The following is a 22,597-nucleotide window of genomic DNA, read 5'->3' on the forward strand; positions in this document are numbered from 1 at the left end:
GGAAAAGAGCCCCAGCTTCTCCAGCCTCTCAGCATATGAGAGGTTTTCCATGCCCTTTATCATTTTTGTCGCTCTCCTCTGGACCCTCTCGAGAATCGCCATATCCTTCTTAAGGTACGGCGACCAGTACTGAACGCAGTACTCCAGATGCGGTCGCACCATCGCCCTATACAGTGGGAGGATAACTTCCTTGGTTCTGGTAGCGATACCTGTTTTGATAATGCCCAACATTCTGTTTGCCTTTTTTGAGGCCGCTGCGCACTGTGCCGCCGGCTTCATTGTTCTATCTACCAAAACCCCCAAGTCCTTTTCTAGGTTGCCTTCCCCCAGTACCATCCCCCCCATTTTGTAGTTGTACATCGGGTTCCCTTTCCCTATGTGCATAACTTTACATTTCTCTACATACTACCGCCATGACGAGCTCTGCTCTAGGATCCAACTTTCAGTCTACAACTTTCTAGGAAACCAAATTCCTTCTCACAATGAGTTTTATGTTATCATGATAAGCGACTGCTAAGTTGCATTGCTTTAGTTGCATGAGGAAGGGCGCGGACAATGCACATATTCTAATCACTCACTTGCACACTGACAGCCAACAGGAGAATCCACAGTATACATTTCTCAAAAATGCCATCCATTTTTTTTTTTTAGAGTGCATTATGAACAAACAGATCATTAACACACCAGCTAACAATTACAGTACGCATATGGAGGGGAATATACAGCCGGTGGTGGTAATCTACTCCTAAGCTGCCACAGGTCGACCTAATCGCGGATGCTCAGTGCCAAGGCACTCACTGTTCCCAGCACTGAATATCTGCTGACCTGGAATTTAACTGGGCACTGGTCGATATTCAAACTGTTCTAACTTTCTCCTCATTTACAAAAGCGTAGCGTCGGCTGCGGCGGTAACAGCTCCGACGCTCGAAGAATTCCTGGGAGCGTCGGAGCTGTTACCGTCGCGGCCAGCGCTAAAAAACGCACTACAGTTTTGTAAAAGGGGGGGGGGGGAGGGGGTTTATGCGCTTGCTTAACCAGTTAGCGGACTGAATATTGCTACTAACCAGCTAAGTAAAGGCTCCTACCAAGCTCTGCCTTGGATCATGCCTAACCCCGCTGGTTAAGGAATGGCCAGTTAGCAGAGGGAAAGGAAAAGGGACTTCATATACTGCCTTTCTGTGGTTACAATCAAGGCGGTTTAAATATTATATACAGACAATTAGGCCAGGATTCTAGTAACGGCATCCCGAAGTAAGGCAATCGGGACGCACGTTTGTTTTTTTTAAAATTGATGCAGTGAAGGTTGAAGGTGCCTTTCACGCGCCTACAGAAGTGGCTAGGCACTCTTAACCCTTTCAGGACCAAGGGACATATTTGTCCCATAACTTTAAAATCCTATAAATTTTGATTGGGATAGTCTACAGTTCTAAATTTGATATGTACGGATTCCATATGATACTGCCTTTATGTAAACAAACTGGTTCCGACATTCATTCATTAGCGTCGTTGCTAGATTGACGAGAAGATTCACTTGCCACACTGTCCATAAGCCAGAAGTGTGATTTTTTTAAATAAAAATAATGATATTTCACAAAAAAAATCAATTTTTTGGCATCTGCAAGCCCTTTTTACCATCAAAATGTCGTCAAAACCACAAAAATTGGCCTACGATCCTTATGGTCCTGAAAGGGTTAAGGCACACTTGTTTGTTTGATTTTTGTTACATAGAGCAGTTTGGACCCCTGGTTCGTTTACAGAAATTAGACAGCTCTAAGCCTAATAGATGCTGGCACTGTCATCTCGCAGCTGGGACATTAGATCATTTAATATTCTATTGTCCATTGATACTTAGTTTTTGGAAATCCATTTGGGGCCAAGTGAATAATCTACAGGAAAATCCCGCGGCATTATCATATGACAAGGTGTTATTTGGTATTTCTATGACAGCCAAGAGTCAAATCTCTTCTAATAATAATAAACATTTGCTCATTATGACAGGAGTCGCCATACAGCAAATTATGAAAAACTGGAAAAATTGGGATCGGCTGAATTATAATTTTGGGTGGAATTCGTTATGCCAAATCTTTAAAATGGAACGAGTTCAGAAGTCCCTGATATTTGTCTTTATTTTCTTTATTTTTGTTTGGCATCAGTGAGAGTGGGGAAGGGGGGTTGGGTTGGTGGGGTGGGTTTGTTGGATTTTTTGTGTAAAATTTGGAGCTATTTGTTTTTCTCTGTACTTGTTTCTTCTTGTTGTTTTTCTTGGTGCTCAATAAAATATATTTGACGATAAAATGGAACGAGTGCCTAGGCCTTAGGTGTGGCCCTTAGGCATCTTTTACCGACGCTAGGCGCTTCCTTGGGCGCGGGGCAGGCGCTTTTAAACGTCGGCCTGTAAAATGCCGACCTACATTTAAGGCGCTGTTCTAAAAACGGCTGCGACGCTATAACCGGCTGACACGCAACTGACAGCCTATAGAATCCGGGCCTCATAGTGCGCCTGGGGCAAGGCAGGGTTAAGGTTAACTTGCCCAGAGTCACAAAGGGGCTGCGGCGGGACTCGGAACCCAATTCCCCAGCTGCTGCACCAATCGCCAGTACGCCACTCCGATTCGGAGATAATTCAGCAGCATTACCTGGTTAAGGGCCACAAAACAACGTTGGGCGGCAAACACAGGGGACCCTTTACTAAGGCGCGCTAAACGCTAACACATCCGTAGAATATAATGGACGCGCTAGCGTTTAGCGTGTGCTCATATTTAGCGTGCCCTAAAACGGCTAGAGCAAAAGAGGGGGGGGGGGCAGTGAGGTTTACGAGGGCATCAGCCTCTCCTGCCCAGTTAAATGCTTTGAAAACCAAAAAAACTCTGTGGAGTGACGATGTTCCTAAATGGACTTTATTTGAAAATATCAAAGTTCCAAAGGTACATTAAAATCATCCACATAAAATAATTCCATCCACATAAAAATAAATCATCCACATAAGAGCCTTAAAGGACCTAGTCTGCTAGGGATACAGGACCCAACACGGTCCGCGTTTCGACAAAAAGTCTTCTTCAGGGGTCCCTGGGGGTCCTATAAAGGTGAGTACGTGGGAAACAATTGTGTGGTGAACCGGAAGTGAGACACTGCTTGTGTTTGCAACATTCTAGAGCTCAGATTGTGATGTCATAATGCCTCATTCCACCAATGCCTAAGCTCTGTCCTCATATGCACAAGCCTCAAACGCTTTAAAATCATAAGTAGCAAAAACAAAAGGAATTGACCCCAAAATATCCACAAAGAAGAAAATGCAGAGAAAACCAAAAAAACTCTGTGGAGTGACGATGTTCCTAAATGGACTTTATTTGAAAATATCAAAGTTCCAAAGGTACATTAAAATCATCCACATAAAATAATTCCATCCACATAAAAGTAAATCATCCACATAAGAGCCTTAAAGGACCTAGTCCGCTAGGGATACAGAACCCAACACGGTCCGCGTTTCGACAAAAAGTCTTCTTCAGGGGTCCCTGGGGGTCCTATAAAGGTGAGTACGTGGGAAACAATTGTGTGGTGAACCGGAAGTGAGACACTGCTTGTGTTTGCAACATTCTAGAGCTCAGATTGTGATGTCATAATGCCTCATTCCACCAATGCCTAAGCTCCGTCCTCATATGCACAAGCCTCAAACGCTTTAAAATCATAAGTAGCAAAAACAAAAGGAATTGACCCCAAAATATCCACAAAGAAGAAAATGCAGAGAAAACCAAAAAAACTCTGTGGAGTGACGATGTTCCTAAATGGACTTTATTTGAAAATATCAAAGTTCCAAAGGTACATTAAAATCATCCACATAAAATAATTCCATCCACATAAAAATAAATCATCCACATAAGAGCCTTAAAGGACCTAGTCTGCTAGGGATACAGGACCCAACACGGTCCGCGTTTCGACAAAAAGTCTTCTTCAGGGGTCCCTGGGGGTCCTATAAAGGTGAGTACGTGGGAAACAATTGTGTGGTGAACCGGAAGTGAGACACTGCTTGTGTTTGCAACATTCTAGAGCTCAGATTGTGATGTCATAATGCCTCATTCCACCAATGCCTAAGCTCTGTCCTCATATGCACAAGCCTCAAACGCTTTAAAATCATAAGTAGCAAAAACAAAAGGAATTGACCCCAAAATATCCACAAAGAAGAAAATGCAGAGAAAACCAAAAAAACTCTGTGGAGTGACGATGTTCCTAAATGGACTTTATTTGAAAATATCAAAGTTCCAAAGGTACATTAAAATCATCCACATAAAATAATTCCATCCACATAAAAGTAAATCATCCACATAAGAGCCTTAAAGGACCTAGTCCGCTAGGGATACAGAACCCAACACGGTCCGCGTTTCGACAAAAAGTCTTCTTCAGGGGTCCCTGGGGGTCCTATAAAGGTGAGTACGTGGGAAACAATTGTGTGGTAAGCCGGAAGTGAGACACTGCTTGTGTTTGCAACATTCTAGAGCTCAGATAGTGATGTCACAATGCCTCATTCCACCAATGCCTAAGCTCCGTCCTCATATGCACAAGCCTCAAACGCTTTAAAATCATAAGTAGCAAAAACAAAAGGAATTGACCCCAAAATATCCACAAAGAAGAAAATGCAGAGAAAACCAAAAAAACTCTGTGGAGTGACAATGTTCCTAAATGGACTTTATTTGAAAATGTCAAAGTTCCAAAGGTACATTAAAATCATCCACATAAAATAATTCCATCCACATAAAAGTAAATCATCCACATAAGAGCCTTAAAGGACCTAGTCCGCTAGGGATACAGTTAAATGCTTTGGAATACTGACCCTATTATAAGTATTTATTCAGAGGGACGAATCAACCAAACACAAGCTAATCCAGTTTATTGGATTTACGTTTAATCTAACCTTTATTTTACCTGGGAAAAACAGTCAACGAGGGAAAAATCACTCTTGTAAAGTTGATGCAAATCAGGAAGCGGGAGTTTATAAATAATGATACAGTGTTCCCCCGGTTGTTCGCGGTCCCGGTCATTCGCGGTATTTTCCGACCGTGAACCACTGACAAGAAGAGGGCAGCAGGAGCGCCGCAAGTGCAGGAAATCACTCGCGGTACGCTCCGACCGCCTCTTCCTGCACGAAGTCGGGCCTTATCCAATCAGGAGCTGATTTGACACGCAGCTCCCGATTGGATAAGGCCCGACTTCGTGCAGGAAGAGGCGGTCGGAGTGTACTGCGAGTGATTTCCTGCACTCGCGGCGCTCCGGCTGCTCTCCCTGCTGCCCTCTTCAGGCTCCCCCATGAAAAACTGTATTTGTGGTTTTCTGTGATTCACGGGGGTTCCTAGAACGGAACCCCCGCGAATCTCGAGGGAGCACTCTAATAACTTTATTTTTGTATACTGCAATACCACAAGCAATTCAGAGCGGTTTACAGAGGAAGAGACTCTATACAGACAGCGATGTTACAGAAAAGGACTTTCAAATTACATTAGCATACCAAGAGCAGTCAAGATTTATCCGGAAGCATTTCAAAGACACAGCAAGGCAGGAGAGGAGTCAGAGAAATTTATCAAAGAGATAGGTTTTAATTGATTTCCTGAAGGTTTGGTAGGAGGGTGCATTTGAAATGAAGGTGGTTAGACATTTATTCCATTTGCCTGCTTGGAATGATAATAATCTATCAAGGAATCTCTTGTAGATACAGCCCTTCAAGGATGGAAAAGCAAACAGGTAGGCACTACGTGTGCAAGTGGTGCCTGGAAATTTGAAATGGTGTGACAGGTAGATTGGGGATGAACCTGTTAAGGTTTTGAAGCAGAGGCAGGCGAACTTGAAAATGACCCATCGGCAGCCAGTGTAGTTTTTTGTAATATGGGGCTTACATGATCCGATTTTTTTGAGACCATAAATGAGACGGACGGCAGCGTTCTGAATGACTCTCAATCGTTTGATGGTTTTCTTAAAGGCACTCCATTCATTGAATACGAAATATAATCACTAACATACCTACAGAACAGTCCGTCGATAGCAGCAGCTCAATCTCATGTCACATCTTAATCATATACAAAAAAAGATGAAAATGAAAAATGTATTTTCTTTCTTTTGTTTATTCATTCTGTAAAGAAAGCCTAAATTGGTTTTTTTTTTAAATAGAATTAAATGAATTCCTAAGTGTGAAGTGGATTTTACTGTTTCCTGCAAAAAGTCTCAGAGCGACAGAAAATGTTCCAACCCCAGGAGCGGACCACCACGGGGCTGTCAAAAACCGAGCCATGAAACAACTGGAAATACAAGGCAAGCTATATTTTATGAATTGGATACCGACACATGGCATGCCTTACAGTTCAAATATCCCCTAATAGCAACATGAGAAATCCATTTTCTAAAGCAATAACTCTTTAACAAGTAAATTCATGCCTGCAAGAAAAGGATATTTCTCACCTGAATAGCTAGACAGACGTAAAAAACAGTATTTAAGAAGTCCACCCTAAGATAGCTAGAAATATGTGTGCTACTGAAACTGTATTTTGGGGGACAAAGTTCATACGATTTCGATAGCTTAACTGAAAATCTCAAGGTAATTATTTAAAGAACTTTCTACTGCAGAAGGCCATTAGTTGGGAACAGAACACACAATAGAGTTCTTCTGGAACAGGAAGTCCCTGGGTTAAGAACGAGTTACGTTTTTAAAGCTGTTCTCAAGTCAGATTTGTATGTAACTCAGAACACGTGGGGAGTCTGTGTGTCTTTTCAGGTACCCAAGGGATTCAAGACAAAGTTGGACAAGTTCCTGCTAAACTGGAACGTACGCAGGTGAGGCTGGACTCATTTAGAGCACTGGTCTTTGACCTAAGGGCCGCCGCGTGAGCGGACTGCTGGACAAGATGGACCACTGGGCTGACCCAGCAGTGGCAATTCTCCAGTCCTCGGATAGCTTAGTGTGTTTGGCAATGGATGGTTAAGGGACTTGAACCAGATTACTTCACATGGCATTTTCAACCCATGGAGCAAGAATCTACGAGGGGCTGCTGAAAAGTTCTCAGCCCAACCAAGAAGAGAATGATGTGGAACCATGAAACTTACAAGTTATTCCATACTTTTCTTGATACTTTTTGCTTCAATGAAGCAAATGTACCTAGCAAATGGGCATAAGTATATAGGGCAACCAAGCCATTGTGACGTCATCAATGAAGTTGGCTCTTAGGCACTGGCGGAATGAGGAATTATGACATCACAATACGAGGAGTCGCTGAAAAGTTCTCAGCCCGACCAAGAAGAGAATGATGTGGAGCCATGAAATTTACAACGGACTATGGACTTTTCCTCCAGGAACTTGCCCAAACCTTTCTTAAAACCAGCTATCCTATCCGCTCTTACCACATCCTCTGGCAATGCGTTCCAGAGTTTAACTGTTCTCTACGTGAAAAAAAATTTCCCCCTATTGGTTTTAAAAGTATTTCCCTGTAACCTCATCGGGTGCCCCCTAGTCTTTGCAATTTTTGACGGAGTGAAAAATCGATCCACTTGTACCCGTTCTACTCCACTCAGGATTTTGTAGACCTCAATCCTATCTCCCCTCAGCCGCCTCTTTTCCAAGCTGAAGAGCCCCAACCTTTTTAGTCTTTTCTCATAAGAAAGGAGTTCCATCCCCTTTATCATCTTGGTCGCTCTTCTTTGAACCTTTTCTAGCGCCACTATATCTTTCTTGAGATAAGGGGACCAGAATTGAACGCAATACTCAAGGTGAGGTTGCACCTTGGAGTGATACAGAGGAATTATAACATTCTTAATCTTGTTAACCATCTCTTTTTTAATAATTCCTAGCATCCTGTTTGCTTTTTTGGCTGCCGCCGCACATTGGGCGGAAGGTTTAATTGAATTGTCTACAATGAGACCCAGATCCTTTTCTTGGGCGCTAACACCCCCCCCCCGAGGTGGACCCTAGCATCCGCTACCAGGATACTGCCGCTCATCAGATATTCAATGGCACTTTGAAAGCTGACTACAACACTGTGAGGCCCTTTTATGAAAATGCGGTAAAAAGTGGCCTTAGCACATACTTATATTGGTCATTCCCACACACTACGGACATTTTTACTGCCACGGTAAAATTTTTCTGTTTTTTTGTATTAATGGCCACATGCTAATTCTCCCATTAACAAGTAGCCATTAATGTGTGAGCCTCTACTGCAACCTATTTTGTAGGTAGTGTGGACTCACACACGAAATCTGCGCCAATTGGTTACATAGAAAATAGAAACATGATGACAGATAAAGGTCAAATGGTCAATCTAGTCTCCTCCTCTTCCTATTGACTAAGGCTCTTAACATTTGCATCTCCTCTTCCTATAGGCTAAGGCTCTTTACACCTGCATTGTGAGGTCATAGAGCTTTATGGTTATAGAAACATGACGGCAGATAATGGCCAAATGGTCCAACCAGTCTGCCCATCCGCAGCATCCACTATCAACTCCTCTCCCTATTGGCTAAGGCTCTTAATATTTGCATCTCATCTTCCTATAGGCTAAGGCTCTTTATACCTGCATTGTGAGGTCATATAACTTAAGTAACATGATGGCAGATAAAGGTCAAATGGCCTATCTGCAGCATCCACTATCCCCTCCTCTCCCTATTGGCTCTTAACATTTGCATCTCCTTTTCTTATAGGCTAAGGCTCTTTACATCTGCATTGTGATGTCATAGAACTTTATGCTTATAAAAACATAGAAACATGATGGCAGATAAAGGCCAAATGACACATCCATTCTGCCCATCCGCAGCATCCACTATCTCCTCCTCTCCCTATTGGCTAAGGCTCTTAACATTTGCATCTCCTCTTCCTATAGGCTAAGGCTCTTTACACCTGCATTGTGAGGTCATAGAACTTAAGTAACATGATGGCAGATAAAGGCCAAATGACACATCCATTCTGCCCATCCACAATATCCACTATCTCCTCCTTTCCCTAAGAGATCCCACGTGCCTGTCCCACACTTTCTTGAATTCAGACACAGTCTTTGCCTCCACCACCTCTACTCCTGAGCTCATCACCTCTTAACTTCATCCTATGCCTTCTCATTCTGGAGTTTCCTTTCCACTGAAAGAGACTCACCTCATGCACATTTATGCCACGTCGGTATTTAAACATCTCTAACCTATCTCCCCTCTCCTGCCTTTCCTCCAAAGTATACATATTGAGGTTTTTAAGTCTGTCCCCATACGCCTTATGACGAAGACCACCAACTATTTTTAGTAGCCTTTCTCTGGACCGACTCCATCCTTTTTATATCTCCAGAATTGTACTCCATATTCCAAATGAGGTCTCATCAGAGTCTTATACAGGGGCATCAATACCTCCTTTTTCCTACTGGCCATACCTCTCCCTATGCACCCTAGCATCCTTTTTTGCTATCGCCATCGCCTTTTCAACATTCCAGAACAATTTAAAATTAACATACTTAGTTACACACCAAAGAGATCATTGCGTTCTGAGAATTTGACTTTACTGAGGGCGACTGTGAATCCAAGGCTTGTTGACACTGCTAAAAAGACCTTTTGTTGGGCAGGAGTTAAAATACGGAACTCTCTGGTGGGTCAGATACGGAACTGTCGTGAAAAGGGGAAGTTTAGAAAATTACTTTACACGCAATTATTTTTTCTAGACATAGGGCTCCTTTTACTAAGGTGCGCTGGGGCTTTAACGCGTGGAATAGCACGTGCTACATTGCCCTGCGCGCTAGACCTTAATGCCAGCATTGAGCTGGCGTTAGTTCGAGAAGCGTAGCGCACGGTGCAGCGCGCGGTAATTTCCTGCGTGTGCTAAAAACGCTAGCGCACCATAATTTTCTTCTTTGGCACAATTGATAAACTGCTAATGATTGTTATTACATTACATTACATTAGTGATTTCTATTCCGCCATTACCTTGCGGTTCAAGGCGGATTACATAAGAGTTGTCAGGAGGTTACAAGATAATTAGGTGGATTACATAAGAATTGTTATTATGCAAAGTTATGCCATTATTTTCGAGCCATGATTTTTAAGGTTGGTTTGTATGTTTTATATTATTGTGTTTCTGTTTTAAAATGATGTATGCAAATTTTGTAAACCATATCGAAATTTTTTAAATAAATGAATCACAGATTGTCACACCCAAGTTCCGCTCCTCTTCTGCGCGCAAAAGTTCTTTACCTCTTCAACTGCACCATTCCCTCGGGTTTTTGCAGCCCAAATGCATGGGCCTTACTGTTTGCCCACAGGCTAACCAAGTAGCACAGAACACGCTCACTTGTCTGCCCCCAGCTCAAAAAAATTCATTTTATTTTTAGTACGTGGCTAGCACGCAACATCGAAAAATTACCACTGGATGTCTCAGCGCTCCCTGTGGTGAGCCTTTTTTTTTTTTTTTTTGCTGTGATAAGCACATGTTAATGCTTACTGCAACTTTGTAAAAAGGCTCCTGCGTTCGCTGTAGGAGACAGTTTGAACTGCTCAGATAACTATGGTTTTTGATATTATTTTTTTTTTAAAGCCCTCTTTTTCTCCTCAAATACTGGTGTCATACCCTTAGAAGGATGAAATACGGCCAAGAGGGGGTGGAATATTTTCAGTCGCTAAGGACAGGTATGCTCCCTGGAGTCCTGCAGAACTTGCCTGTCCCTCACAATTGAAAAATGTGACAGTAAAACAGCACCCTCTATTGGTGAGACTGTGGGTGGAGGACTCCTGCTCAGCTTAGAGGGAACAGTGCACTTATCAGACTTTCGGATTTCCCTGGATATGCCCCCTTTTGACTTAGTCCGGGTTTTGAAAAGCTTGGCACAACAATGTTGTTCCACGCGATGATGTGACGCGCGAAAGCACATTACGTCATCACATCCGCGCACGTGCGGATGCCTTCCTGCCCGACAAGAGCAGGCAACGGAGGGGGGAGGGGGATAGGTGGAACTGGGCAGGCCTGGAGTAAGGTCTAGGGGTCCGGATTTTCCAAATGTAAAATCTGGTAACCCTAGCCAAGTCAGGTTATGGTTTTTAGAATGACACTTTAATAAAATTTCTAAAAAAAAAAAAATCCATCACCTTTCTATTCCTCTGCACTGTCAAGATTGTGCCAATAAACATCCTTTTTTTGTCTGCTGTGGCAAGTGTTTTAAAAAAAACTACCATGGCCAGCCCGTGGTGGTTGAATATTGGCCTGTAAGATTGTGACAGCCAAAACATTTACTTACAACGAAAGAAAGACCGATCGTGATTTTAGAGGTCTCATAAAAATCAACCTCGCAACAAGGCGGATCAGTGTTTTACAGATTACATATTTCTCTACCCTATCCATGACATATTTCTCATGCTGCTTATCACCCCCCCCCCAAATGCTGCACTTAGAGCATGGCAGTGTTCTATCAATTGACAGTGTGGCTAGCATTCTTGCTGGTTACTTGGATTCCTCTTTGACTTTTGAACTACAGATTAATCTGTATAAGAAATGTTTATTTAAATTGAAACAGCTAAGAGCAATGCATCATTATGCCTTTGAAAATCAGAGCTATCCTAAATTCAGCTGGTTAGCTATGCGACTCCTTAAATATGGCGCTTTAGCCCCTCTGATTCCCCTCCCATCTCCCTGAATCAACCCCCCGCCCTCAACCCATGACATTAAGACTTTCTCCCCCCCCCCACTTCCGCCTAGGACATCAAAAGCCTCCCCATTCGCCCTGGAAGTCCTCCCCTTCCAATCCCCTCCCCCCCCTAGCCAGCAACATCAAGGACCCCACCTCATATCCCACCTTCTCTCCCAGTCACGACAGGCCCCTCCGGGCCTACCTCAGATTCCAGCTGGTCCAGTGGGGACGACAGAAACAGTAGTGAACCCCATTTGCCCCTGCTACTAGTAGCTGCTTCATGAAAATAGCTACCTCAGCCATGCAGATTAAGGGGAGAATTCATCAAAGGGCACTAATTGATTTAACACACGCTAAACGCTAAGACACCCATAGGAATATAATAGGCATCTTAGTATTTAGCTCCAAATCCATTAGCACTCACTTGATAAATTCCCTCCTGTCAGCTACCAAAACAAACTATATTATGAGTACCACTGCAAAAAGAACTGCATAACAGACATTCTATCTGAACCATGGACCAACCCATGCGGAGTACCACAAGGCTCTCCCCTCTCTCCCACACTTTTCAACCTATTCATAGCTTCCCTAGGCACCACCCTGGACGCCCTAAAAATTACTTCTTTCAGCTATGCAGACGACATAACCATCCTCCTTCCATTCGACATCCACAACCCAATCTCCACAGGACACCTGAAAACCACATTAGAAACAGTAGAAAAATGGATGACAAATCATAAGTTGAAGCTGAACTCAGACAAAACTAAATTCCTACTACTAGAGAAGGACAAAAAACCATCCCTAACTGAACTGGAAGTAAACTCAATCAAGTACCCAATACAGAGCTCCCTCAAAATCCTAGGTATACATTTAGACAGATGCTGCACAATGCAAACACAAAACCATAAAATCACCCAAAAAGCATTCTTCACAATGCGAAATCTAAGAAAAATCAGAAAATTCTTTAATAAAGACCAATTCAGGATCATTGTCCAATCCCTTGTGCTAAGTATTGTAGACTACTGCAACAGCCTCTACTTACCTTGCCCGACCAACACAATAAAAAAACTACAGACCATCCAGAACACAGCCCTCAGACTCATATACTCACTCAACAAACACGACCACATTACCAATGCATACTTAGAACCTCACTGGCTACCAATAAAAGCAAGAACACAATTCAAACTCTACTGTCTCATTTTCAAAGTAACCCACGGCACGGCACCCAGTTACCTAAACAACCGTTTTCACTACTACCTCTCACCCAGAAGAAGGAGAACGCAGAATCTTTTCACCTACCCACCTCTCAACGGTACTCGTCGTAAGAAACTTTACGACAACCTTCTGGGGACACAGGCAGCTAAAATCGACTCTGACATCTCAAAACTACTGACCAAAACAACAGACATAAAAGAGTTCCGTAAAGAAATAAAAACACTACTGTTCAAAAAATATCTCCCATCACTCTAACCACCACCCAATGAGTCCCCAATCAACGCCTTTGGAAACACCCACCTATAGTATCTCTTTGTCTGTGATCTAGAATGTACTGTAACTCTTTTACACTACACCCGATTTAACTTGATTCAGTATTACCTTCTGTGATATGTATTATCTTCTGTTATTTGTATTATCTTCTGTGATATGTATTATCTTCTGTGAAATTGAAGTATCATAATCCTTTACTGTTCCTGTAACTTACCCTTATCCTGAAATGTAATTCTACTGGAACTGCCCAGATAATTTCTATATTGTAATCCGCCTAGAACCGCAAGGCACAGGCGGAATAGAAATCCGTAATGTAATGTAATAACAGATAGGGATTGGAATTGAACTGTACATTCAGCCCTTTCGGTGACTCACCTACTGCCATCTCAGGCTCCTTTTATTGCAATTTTCATATGTAATATGCATATTACAAGAAACATATTACATATGCTTTACCAAATCCGAAGACCTGTAGATTGGCAGCAAAATTCAAATCAATAGCATGCACGCAACAAAGTGCAAGCTGCATAAAACAATAGAACAACCAGCCTCTCTGGATTTGTTAACTCCCTCCCCCCCACCCCTACCCAACAGGCACAATTTAAGTCTTCTCTTTGAGAAATCTCCTATAATGATTTCAAGCAAATCAAATAAGCACTTTGGCAGTTATGTGGCAGGATGCAAATGAAATCTGATTGCCTACTTGTGAAAGTGAATTTTGCACAAACAGTTTTAAACTAGACCAGGGGTCGGCAACCTTTTTTCAGCAAAGAGGCAATTTATCCAAAATATTTGACCCAAGATTTGCAAAGAGCTGCAAGGTACAGCTTCTCTCCCCTCCAACCCTTTGCAGGTCTCTGCACCTCCCCCGCGCCTCCCCCCCAACCCAACCTAACCTCTCTCTTCTCTCCAAACCCCTTCAATCTCCCTCCCAATCCCACGATTCCCTCCTCCCTGGGCCTACTGAGGTATCTGGTGGTCCAGTAGGAGTCTTTGTGGCCTCCTCGCGGATGCCTTCTAAAATGGATGCCGCGCCCTCTCATGGCAGCTCACGGTACTACAAGAAATGCCGCGAGCAGCTGAAAGAGGTTGCAGCAGCTATTTTAGAAGGCAGCCGCGAGAGGGCCACGTTCCTGCCACAAAGACCCCCGCTGGACCACCAGGTACCTCGGTAGGCCCGGGGCGGGGGGGGGGATCATGGGGTCGGGGCAAGAAGAGCTGCCTGTAGCTCTCGAGAGTTACCAACTCCTGAACTAGACCCTGGATTAGAGAGTTGCACGGGGACAGAAATCCCACCCATCCCCACCCGTCTCCGCCAGGATCCTCTCCGTCCCCACCCATACCCGTCAGGATCCTCTCCATCCTCACCCGTCCCCGTCAGGATCCTCTCCGTCCCCACCCATCGCCGCAAGGAATTACCTCCATCCCCGCCCGTCCCAATAAAAAACAGCAATTACTTCTGACAGGATCATCAATTCCACAGTTTCTTTTGTGTTTGCGTTGCCATTTTCCTTGTGGAATCTCTTTGGTGGAACCCTTTTTTTGTTTTCTGTTCAGGTAATTAGCTTATAAACCCCCTCTTTTAGTAAGGCTGAAGTATCCATTATATTATATGGACGAACCCTGCTTCCAAAGCCTTCCATCCCCGTGGGAGTCCCGTTGGCTAGAGGGGGGGGGGGGTCCCCGTGGGCCAGAGGGGGGTCCCCGTGGGAGTCCCATGGGTTAGGGGGGATTCCTGCGGGAACCCCGTGGGACCCGCAGGATTCCCGTGATCTCTGTTCCCGTGCAGACTTCTACCCTGGATGTGTGCTGGACTGGGTTCATCGGTTCCCCTCTTGGCATTGCTCTCAGCTGTATTTGCTACCTACACACAAATCATCAGTTTTGACAGCTGCATTGTACTGTATGACAAAACAATACACTCCGAGGATGACGACTGACAATCAAAGCTTGGTAAATCAACGGCTGCTCCTATTTTGCAAGAATGTGGATATATTAAAACTGTAAAAGATTTTAAAAAAAATAAATCATAATCCCAACAATCGTGACATTATATTTTTCTTTCACTAAGCAGGATTTTGTAGGCATTTCTATTCAGAAGTTGCTCAGATGCCCTCTGATCACAGCACCTCTAGGAGGAGAAGGTTCCGGAAGAAGTCATCAACACAACCATCTTTTCTGATACTGATCTGGAAAGCTTACCAAGGATAACTTCTAAAAATGTTACCCTTCCTTTCAGTTTTCCACATCCTAGACTTACGAGGGCCACACCTGCGCTGACTGCCACAGGCAGGCAAACTGGGGGAGGAGGAAAGGCCTGCAAGCCTGTCCACCCAGAGAACTGGCATCACAAGTGCAATCATATTTCAGGAATACGTTTACTCAAGACAAGATTAAATATGAATTCATGACCCAGGAATACACACTCAACATGGAACAGAATGAAAAAAAAAAAAAAAAAAAAGGCGTTGTAGAACATGAACCCTGAACACAGAACATTCTAGTCATCATGAAGTATGCGAATGGATGTCTACAACTGACAGGCAGACAGAGACGACCACAACACAGCATACCTTCACTGGCTCCTTTGCCTTTCCTGTCAGGTAATTCTAACCCTGTCCCTCCTGAGGGGTACAAGGTGACGTCCGTTGGCACTGGCCAACTGCTGGCTCTCTCCTCCGTGATCTCATACATCTGCCCCTCCATCGGCTGCAGGTGCCAGTTTAGGCCAAACAGGTGCATGGCTGTGGTGAGTAATGAGAAAAGTCATCTTTTTCGGCCGGGGACTGCTGCAAGAATGGAGGCGATTTCTGTACGTCCGTAAGGCACTCATTTAAACCAACAACTACCATAACGTGAGCGAGGCTTGGTTACAGAACCGCCAAAAGCTAATCTGTGACACATTAACAGAGGAGAACATGATTTCTGAAGGCTTCCCGTTGTTAAGAGTGAAATACAGTCTCTTATAACTCATTGAACGTGTGCAATCTTTCAGAAAGTGACCACACGCAGGACCACCTGGGTAAAGGAAACTCTTATGTTTATTTATAGAATAAATTTGACATCATTTGAGATATTTTCTTGATCACGGTTCTTTTGCTATATTTAGCAGTGATTTAGAACAGGATAATCAACATGTGGGCCAAACACAGGAAAATCAAATCCTCAAACACAAAAGCGCACACCAGGGAGTGGAGATGTCCAAAGAAGACTGGTGAACTCGGATGGATTTCATAAAAATCCTTTATTTCTTCAAAACAGTGATTCAATGACTCAACATGTACTTATTTCGGCCAAAATGGCCTGCCGCAGGAGTCGGAAAGTTTTGAGATTCCTGGAAAAAAACTTGTCACATATACCTGTGTAGTGCCTTTCTCCGTACAGATGAAAATAAAGTGCCTATGGCAGAGATACCAAGTTGCTCAGACTTCTGAGGCAGGCCATTTTGGCCGAAACATGTACATGTCGAGTCATTGAATCATTGTTTTGAAGAAATAAAGGATTTTTATGAAATACATCTGAGTTCATCAGTCTTCTTTGGACATCTCCACTCCCTGGTGTCCCCAAACAACCACTTGTGACATTTCAATATTTTATGTATTTTCAGTACCATTATCCGTAGAAACAACAATATTGATTATATAGAGAGAACAGTAGCTGCCACCGATACAAGGATAATAGTGACATTCAGCCTTTTTGAAAGGCTGAAATTCAACCACTTTAGTTTATCACATCCAAAATATGTCCCGGAGACCCCAAAACCAGAAGGGGCTTCAGTATATCCACAATGTGGCGAAATAAGGGGAAGGGGGCAGGCCAAACCAGGTACCATCTTGCTAGGGGCGCCAGCACCTCTCCAATGCCACGTTCCCATGCCACGTTTGCACCCTCCCTTCCCCCACCCCCCCCGCACCTCTTTAAATGTTTACCAGCACAAGCAACTTCTCCAGCCAGCCTGGCTCCCCTCTGAAATCACTTCCTGGTCGTGGAGCCAGGAAGTGACATCAGAGGGAAAGCCAATGCTGGCGCGAGTAGCAGGCCAGAGAAATGGCTCGCACTGATGAAGATTTAAAGAGGAACGGGGGTTAAGGGAGGGTGTGAGTGTAGCGGGGGGTACGGACAGGAGGCTGCAGGGGCACCACCTACCCTTACTACGCCACTGGATAGCCTTGTGTACAATGGAGACCATGCTTGCAGATCTATCTCATGCATATTCTATGTGGATATCCTGTAAACCTCAGCAGGCTGTGGGTTCTCCAGAGCAAGTTTGGGAAGTTCTGGCTTAGCTATATAGATTGCAATTAGATAGTAGGACTTTCTGGTCTAAAAGGGTATCATTTCAGATTTCAGATTTATTTTATCAATTAATTAATTTATTTAAAAATTTATTACTCGCAAAAATCCAACAATTCTGAGCGAGTTACAATAAAACATGCATAATTAATATAAATATCACAAAGAAACAAAACAAACCTAAGGATTAGATTAGATATTAGAATGATTATATCATTAGAAGCCACACTTATCATATATAAAAAAAACAAACCAAAACCGCATCATATAAGTAACATTTTCCCAAACTCAGCCATTTACAAAAACATTTATTAAATAACAGAGTTTTAACCATTTTGCTGAATTGAAGTAGACTGGCAATGCATTCCACAATATTACTCCCTGCACCATTATCATGGAGTGACGAATGCCAGCCAGATTTACGGGCTTTCGAGATGGAACCTCTAAACCAGTGGTCTCAAAGTTCCTCCTTGAGGGTCGCAATCCAGTCGGGTTTTCAGGATTTCCCCAATGAATATGCATGAGATCTATGTGCATGCATTGCTTTCAATGCATATTCATTGGGGAAATCCTGAAAACCCGACTGGATTGTGGCCCTCAAGGAGGGACTTTGAGATCCCTGGACTAGATGTAGGGGGTGGGCAACTCCGGTCCTTGAGAGCCGCAATCCAGTCGGGTTTTTAGGATTTCCCCAGTGAATATGCCTGAGATCTATGTGCATGCACTGCTTTCAATGCATATGCATTGGGGAAATCCTGAAAACCCGACTGGATTGCGGCCCTCAAGGAGGGACTTTCAGACCCCTGCTCTAAACAGATTTTATTTTCAGACCCTAAAGCTCAAGGCGGATGATACATCTGCAAAAGAGAACTCGGCACTATCGGACACTTGTAATTCAACTTGAAAAACAAAAATACAAGTTTTAAGCTCTATTTGAGAGGCGATAGGCAACCGGTGAAGATCCTGCAAAACGTGATCAAACTTTCCTAAGGTCACAAGATCTAGGGAAGCACACTTTTCAAATGGTCTAGATCAGTGGTTCTCAAACCTGTCTTGGGGGGTGGGGGGGGGGGACCACAAGCCAGTTGGGTTTTCAGGATATCCCTAACGATTTTGCATGAGAGAGATTTGCATATAATAGAGATGACCAGCTCGCAAATATGTCTCATGAATGTTCATTAGGGATATCCTAAAAATTCAACTGGCTGATGATCCCTCAGGACAAGTTTGAGAACCACTGTTCTAGAACCCACATGTCAGGAACTCATCATGTATCCTTCTAAACACACCAAAACATGCCTCTGAGTAGAGGTTTTTGTTTATAAGTGAGGAGGGAGTAAAAGTGCAGGGTAAAGACGATATGGGGGTACAGAGGAGGGGTAGGGAACCAGCACCACCAGCTATACCCAGAAAGAGGCACCCAGGAAGCTTACTCCCCATGCTCAATGAAGTTAGCTTAGCTAAAATGGAAGCAGAGCCACGCAGGCCACGCTGAACAGCCTATGAAACCAGGAGCAGGAGAGAGACCATCCATCCGTCTGCGGAGATAGAGAATGCTGAATCGCCAGTGAGTATATCATTGCATATATGGCAGAGCTCAACTCTGTGCTCTCTATCTCCGCCTGCTGGTAGGTGGACATAACCCACTCGTCTGGATTCATCTGCTGCTGATGACAACATAAGAATTGCCGCTGCTGGGTCAGACTAGTGGTCCATCATGCCCGGCAGCCCTTAGGTCAAAGACCAGTGCCCTAACTGAGACTAGCCTTACCTGCGTACATTCTGGGTCTGTCTTGAATCCCTGGAGGGTGGTTTCCCCTATGACAGACTCCGGCAGAGCGTTTCAGTTTTCTACCACTCTCTGGGTGAAGAAGAACTTTAAATTTAAAAGTGCCTCCTGGCGCCTAAGGAATCGCGTCTCTGGAGGTGCCTAATGCCACTATGGGTGTGGCTAATGCCTGAAGTGACGTTAGGTGCCTTAAAGTGCCTAGGTTGGCGTGATTTATGACAAAGATAGGCGCCGGTAATGTAGGCCTGGAAAACCGTGCATCTAGTCTAAAATTGTAGCAGCCATCCAGAGTTTTGAGATCGATGACTCAAGCACAATTAGATGTGCCATCTTTCTTTTTTTTTTTTATTCTTTATTCATTTTTTAATCTTACAAGTGTACAAATAATAAAACATTTAAAATTAAATTCATCACTTGAATTTCTTTCTAGTATAACATCAAATAAATAAATTTATTCCCTTCCCACCCACCGTTTTCTTTAGCATTCAATCAAAAATATACAAATATAAATATTCTTTACTATTGATTAAACCTATAGTAAAACTTTAATTCACTCTCCTCCCCCCATTTGCAAATATACTTTCAATAGGAAACGGTGCCATCTTTCTAAATTGTGAGATTGGAGTATTATCGCTCATCAATCTTCTTCATCCTGGGCCCAAAGCTCGGGAGCACATTATCGTTCTCTCTACAAACACTACAGGAAATGAAGGGATTAAGAAAAGTTTGAAAACCTTACTGCTTCGGAAAGCGTTTGCGGTGATGTGAAAGTAACGAGCAGAAAGAACATGATGCAGATTATTTATGGAACTGTGGACTTTTTATGAATGTTGTTTGCCGGCGACTGCTTTCTCCCGCTGCTGCTGAAGCCTGTAACACATGCCGCGGGGCTCTAACAGTGCGTGTGCTGATGACGGCTTCCTTCCTCCCCCCCTCATGATGTAACATCCCATTTGGTGGATGGAGGAGGAGGAGGGAAGCCGGTAGCGTCACGCGTACTTTTAGAGTCCCGCGGCGTGTGCTAAAGTTGTTTACAGGCTTCGGCAGCAGCGGGAGAAAGCAGTCGCCGGCCCTGTTTCGCCGATCGAGGGGGGGGCCCTGTTTCGCCAATCGAGGGGCGGCGGGGGCCCTGATTCACCAATCGAGGGGGGGGGGCCCGGTGTTTCAAATCCTAAGTAGCCACATTCTAGAGCTCCGATTGTGATGTCATAATGCCTCATTCCACCAATGCCTAAGCTCCGTCCTCATCCGCACAAGCCTCAAACCCTTTAAAATCATGTGTTTGAGTTCCTGTGGAGACAGGGACAAATTTGTCCCAATGTCATTCTCTATCAATGACCAATAACTGCTTTTCTCTTCAAAACTGGTATCTTATACCTTGACTTAGAAAACAAGAGAGTACAGTACTTCCAAATATGGACAGATTGAACATTCGGATGTCCACGAATTCTTGCACGGAATCAGGCATTGTACATAAAATGTAAGACAAGACCTAGAGAGAAAAAAAAAAAAAAGACGTGACAATGCTAGGAGCTCGTATTTTAGCCTAACAGTTTTAAGTAATGTCCACACACTATCATTTTGGGTTTTGTTCTATAAGTCATTTCTGACATATTTGCAATTTAATGCATATGACACGTCGGTGTTTTTAAAGCATCTTGACCTCATTTCACAGAAAAATGTACGTGAAGCCCAATTTTGCCATTACGAAAGGTGCAGGAGAGTGTTACAAATGGATTCCTCAAAGTACAGATGGCGGAAAGAGCATCTTGCTTTGAAATGCAAATACTTAAATCAAAGCAAACTGACGATACAGAGAGGTTTTACATTTTGATGTTTGAGGGAAGAGAAACAGTTTTCTACATCACCTTCTCGAACTGCTCCACCTCAAAGAAAGCTTCAGAAAAATAGTGGATGTTCACTATTACTGAATCTGTTACCAATTTCAAGGGGGGGGGGGGGGGAAATAACATATGATCAAAATTCTGGAGATTTACTTAGAAAAGGGACCGTGTGTCAACCATAAAATAAGGTAATCAAAACAGAATAGAAAAAATATTTTGAAAAATAAATGGAAGCCCTCACTGACCAGCGACTATGCCTGATAAACTGTGTAAAGCAAGGCTCTGTTTAACGGACCACCCACAGGGGTTTTATGGTCTCCGATATATCAGCGGGTTTCTCATTTAAAAAACATCACTGTGAAATAAGAACATAAGAATTGTCGCTGCTGGGTCAGACCAGTGGTCCATCGTGCCCAGCAGTCCACTCACGCGGCAGCCTTCTGGTCAAAGACCAGCGCCCTAACTGAGACTAGCCCTACCTGCATACGTTCTGGTTCAGCAGGAACTTGTCTAACTTTGTCTTGAATCCCTGGAGGGTGTTTTCCCCTTTGACAGACTCCGGAAGAGCGTTCTAGTTTTCTACCACTCTCTGGGTGAAGAAGAACTTCCTTACGTTTGTATGGAATCTATCCCCTTTCAATTTTAGAGAATGCCCTCTCGTTGTCCCAACCTTGGAGAGGGTGAAGAACCTGTCCTTATTTACTAAGTCTATCTCCTTCAGTACCTTGAATGTTTCGATCATGTCCCATCTCAATCTCCTCTTTTCAAGTGAGAAGAGGCCCAGTTTCTCTAATATCTCACTGTACGACACCCTCCTGCTGTTGGTCTCTTTGACCAGTGCCCTAACTGAGACTAGCTTTACCTGCATATGTTCTGGTTCAGCAGGAACTTGTCTAACTTTGTCTTGAATCCCTGGAGGGTGTTTTCCCCTATAACAGACTCCGGAAGAGCGTTCCAGTTCTCTACCACTCTCTGGGTGAAGAAGAACTTCATTACATTTGTACGGAATCTATCCCCTTTTAACTTCAGAGAGTGCCCTCTCATTCTCTCTACCTTGGAGAGGGTGAACAACCTGTCTTTATCTACTAAGTCTATTCCCTTCAGTACTTTGAATGTTTTGATCATGTCGCCTCTCAATCTCCTCTGTTCAAGGGAGAAAAATCTGAGTTTTTCTAATCTTTCGCTGTACGGCAACTCCTCCAGCCCCTTAACCATCTTAGTCGCTCTTCTCTGGACCCTTTCAAGTGGTAAAATGTCCTTCTTCACGTACGGCGACTAGTGCTGGACGCAGTACTCCAGGTGAGGGCGCACCATGGCCTGGTACAGCCACAATAGGGGGACACTCGATGAAGTTACAGGGAAATACTTTTAAACCAATAGGAGAAAATTTTTTTCACTCAGAGAATAGTTAAGCTTTGGAACGCATTGTGAGAGGTTGTGGCAAGAGCGGATAGCGTAACTGGTTTTAAGAAAGCTTTGGACAAGTTCCTGGAGGAAAAAGTCCATAGTCTGTTATTGAGAAAGACATGGGGGAAGCCACTGCTTGCCCTGCATCGGTAACA

The 22,597-nt window shown here is 43.7% G+C and overlaps 1 protein-coding gene across 4 annotated transcripts in view; it reads right to left on the reverse strand.

The window, feature by feature from the left end:
- TENM4 (teneurin transmembrane protein 4) overlaps positions 1-22,597 on the reverse strand; it is a 1,150,563-nt gene that overhangs the window by 293,186 nt on the left and 834,780 nt on the right. For 3 of the 4 annotated variants that reach the window (XM_033948175.1, XM_033948172.1, XM_033948171.1), the window contains one exon: positions 15,683-15,853. The exons of the other annotated variant lie outside the window; for it this stretch is intronic. In XM_033948175.1, the coding sequence (XP_033804066.1) occupies positions 15,683-15,853 (171 nt within the window). The remainder of the gene's footprint in view (positions 1-15,682; positions 15,854-22,597) is intronic. 4 annotated transcript variants of the gene reach the window in all.

Source organism: Geotrypetes seraphini, chromosome 6 (assembly GCF_902459505.1).
Source record: "Geotrypetes seraphini chromosome 6, aGeoSer1.1, whole genome shotgun sequence".
NCBI classification, from domain to species: Eukaryota; Metazoa; Chordata; class Amphibia; order Gymnophiona; family Dermophiidae; genus Geotrypetes; species Geotrypetes seraphini.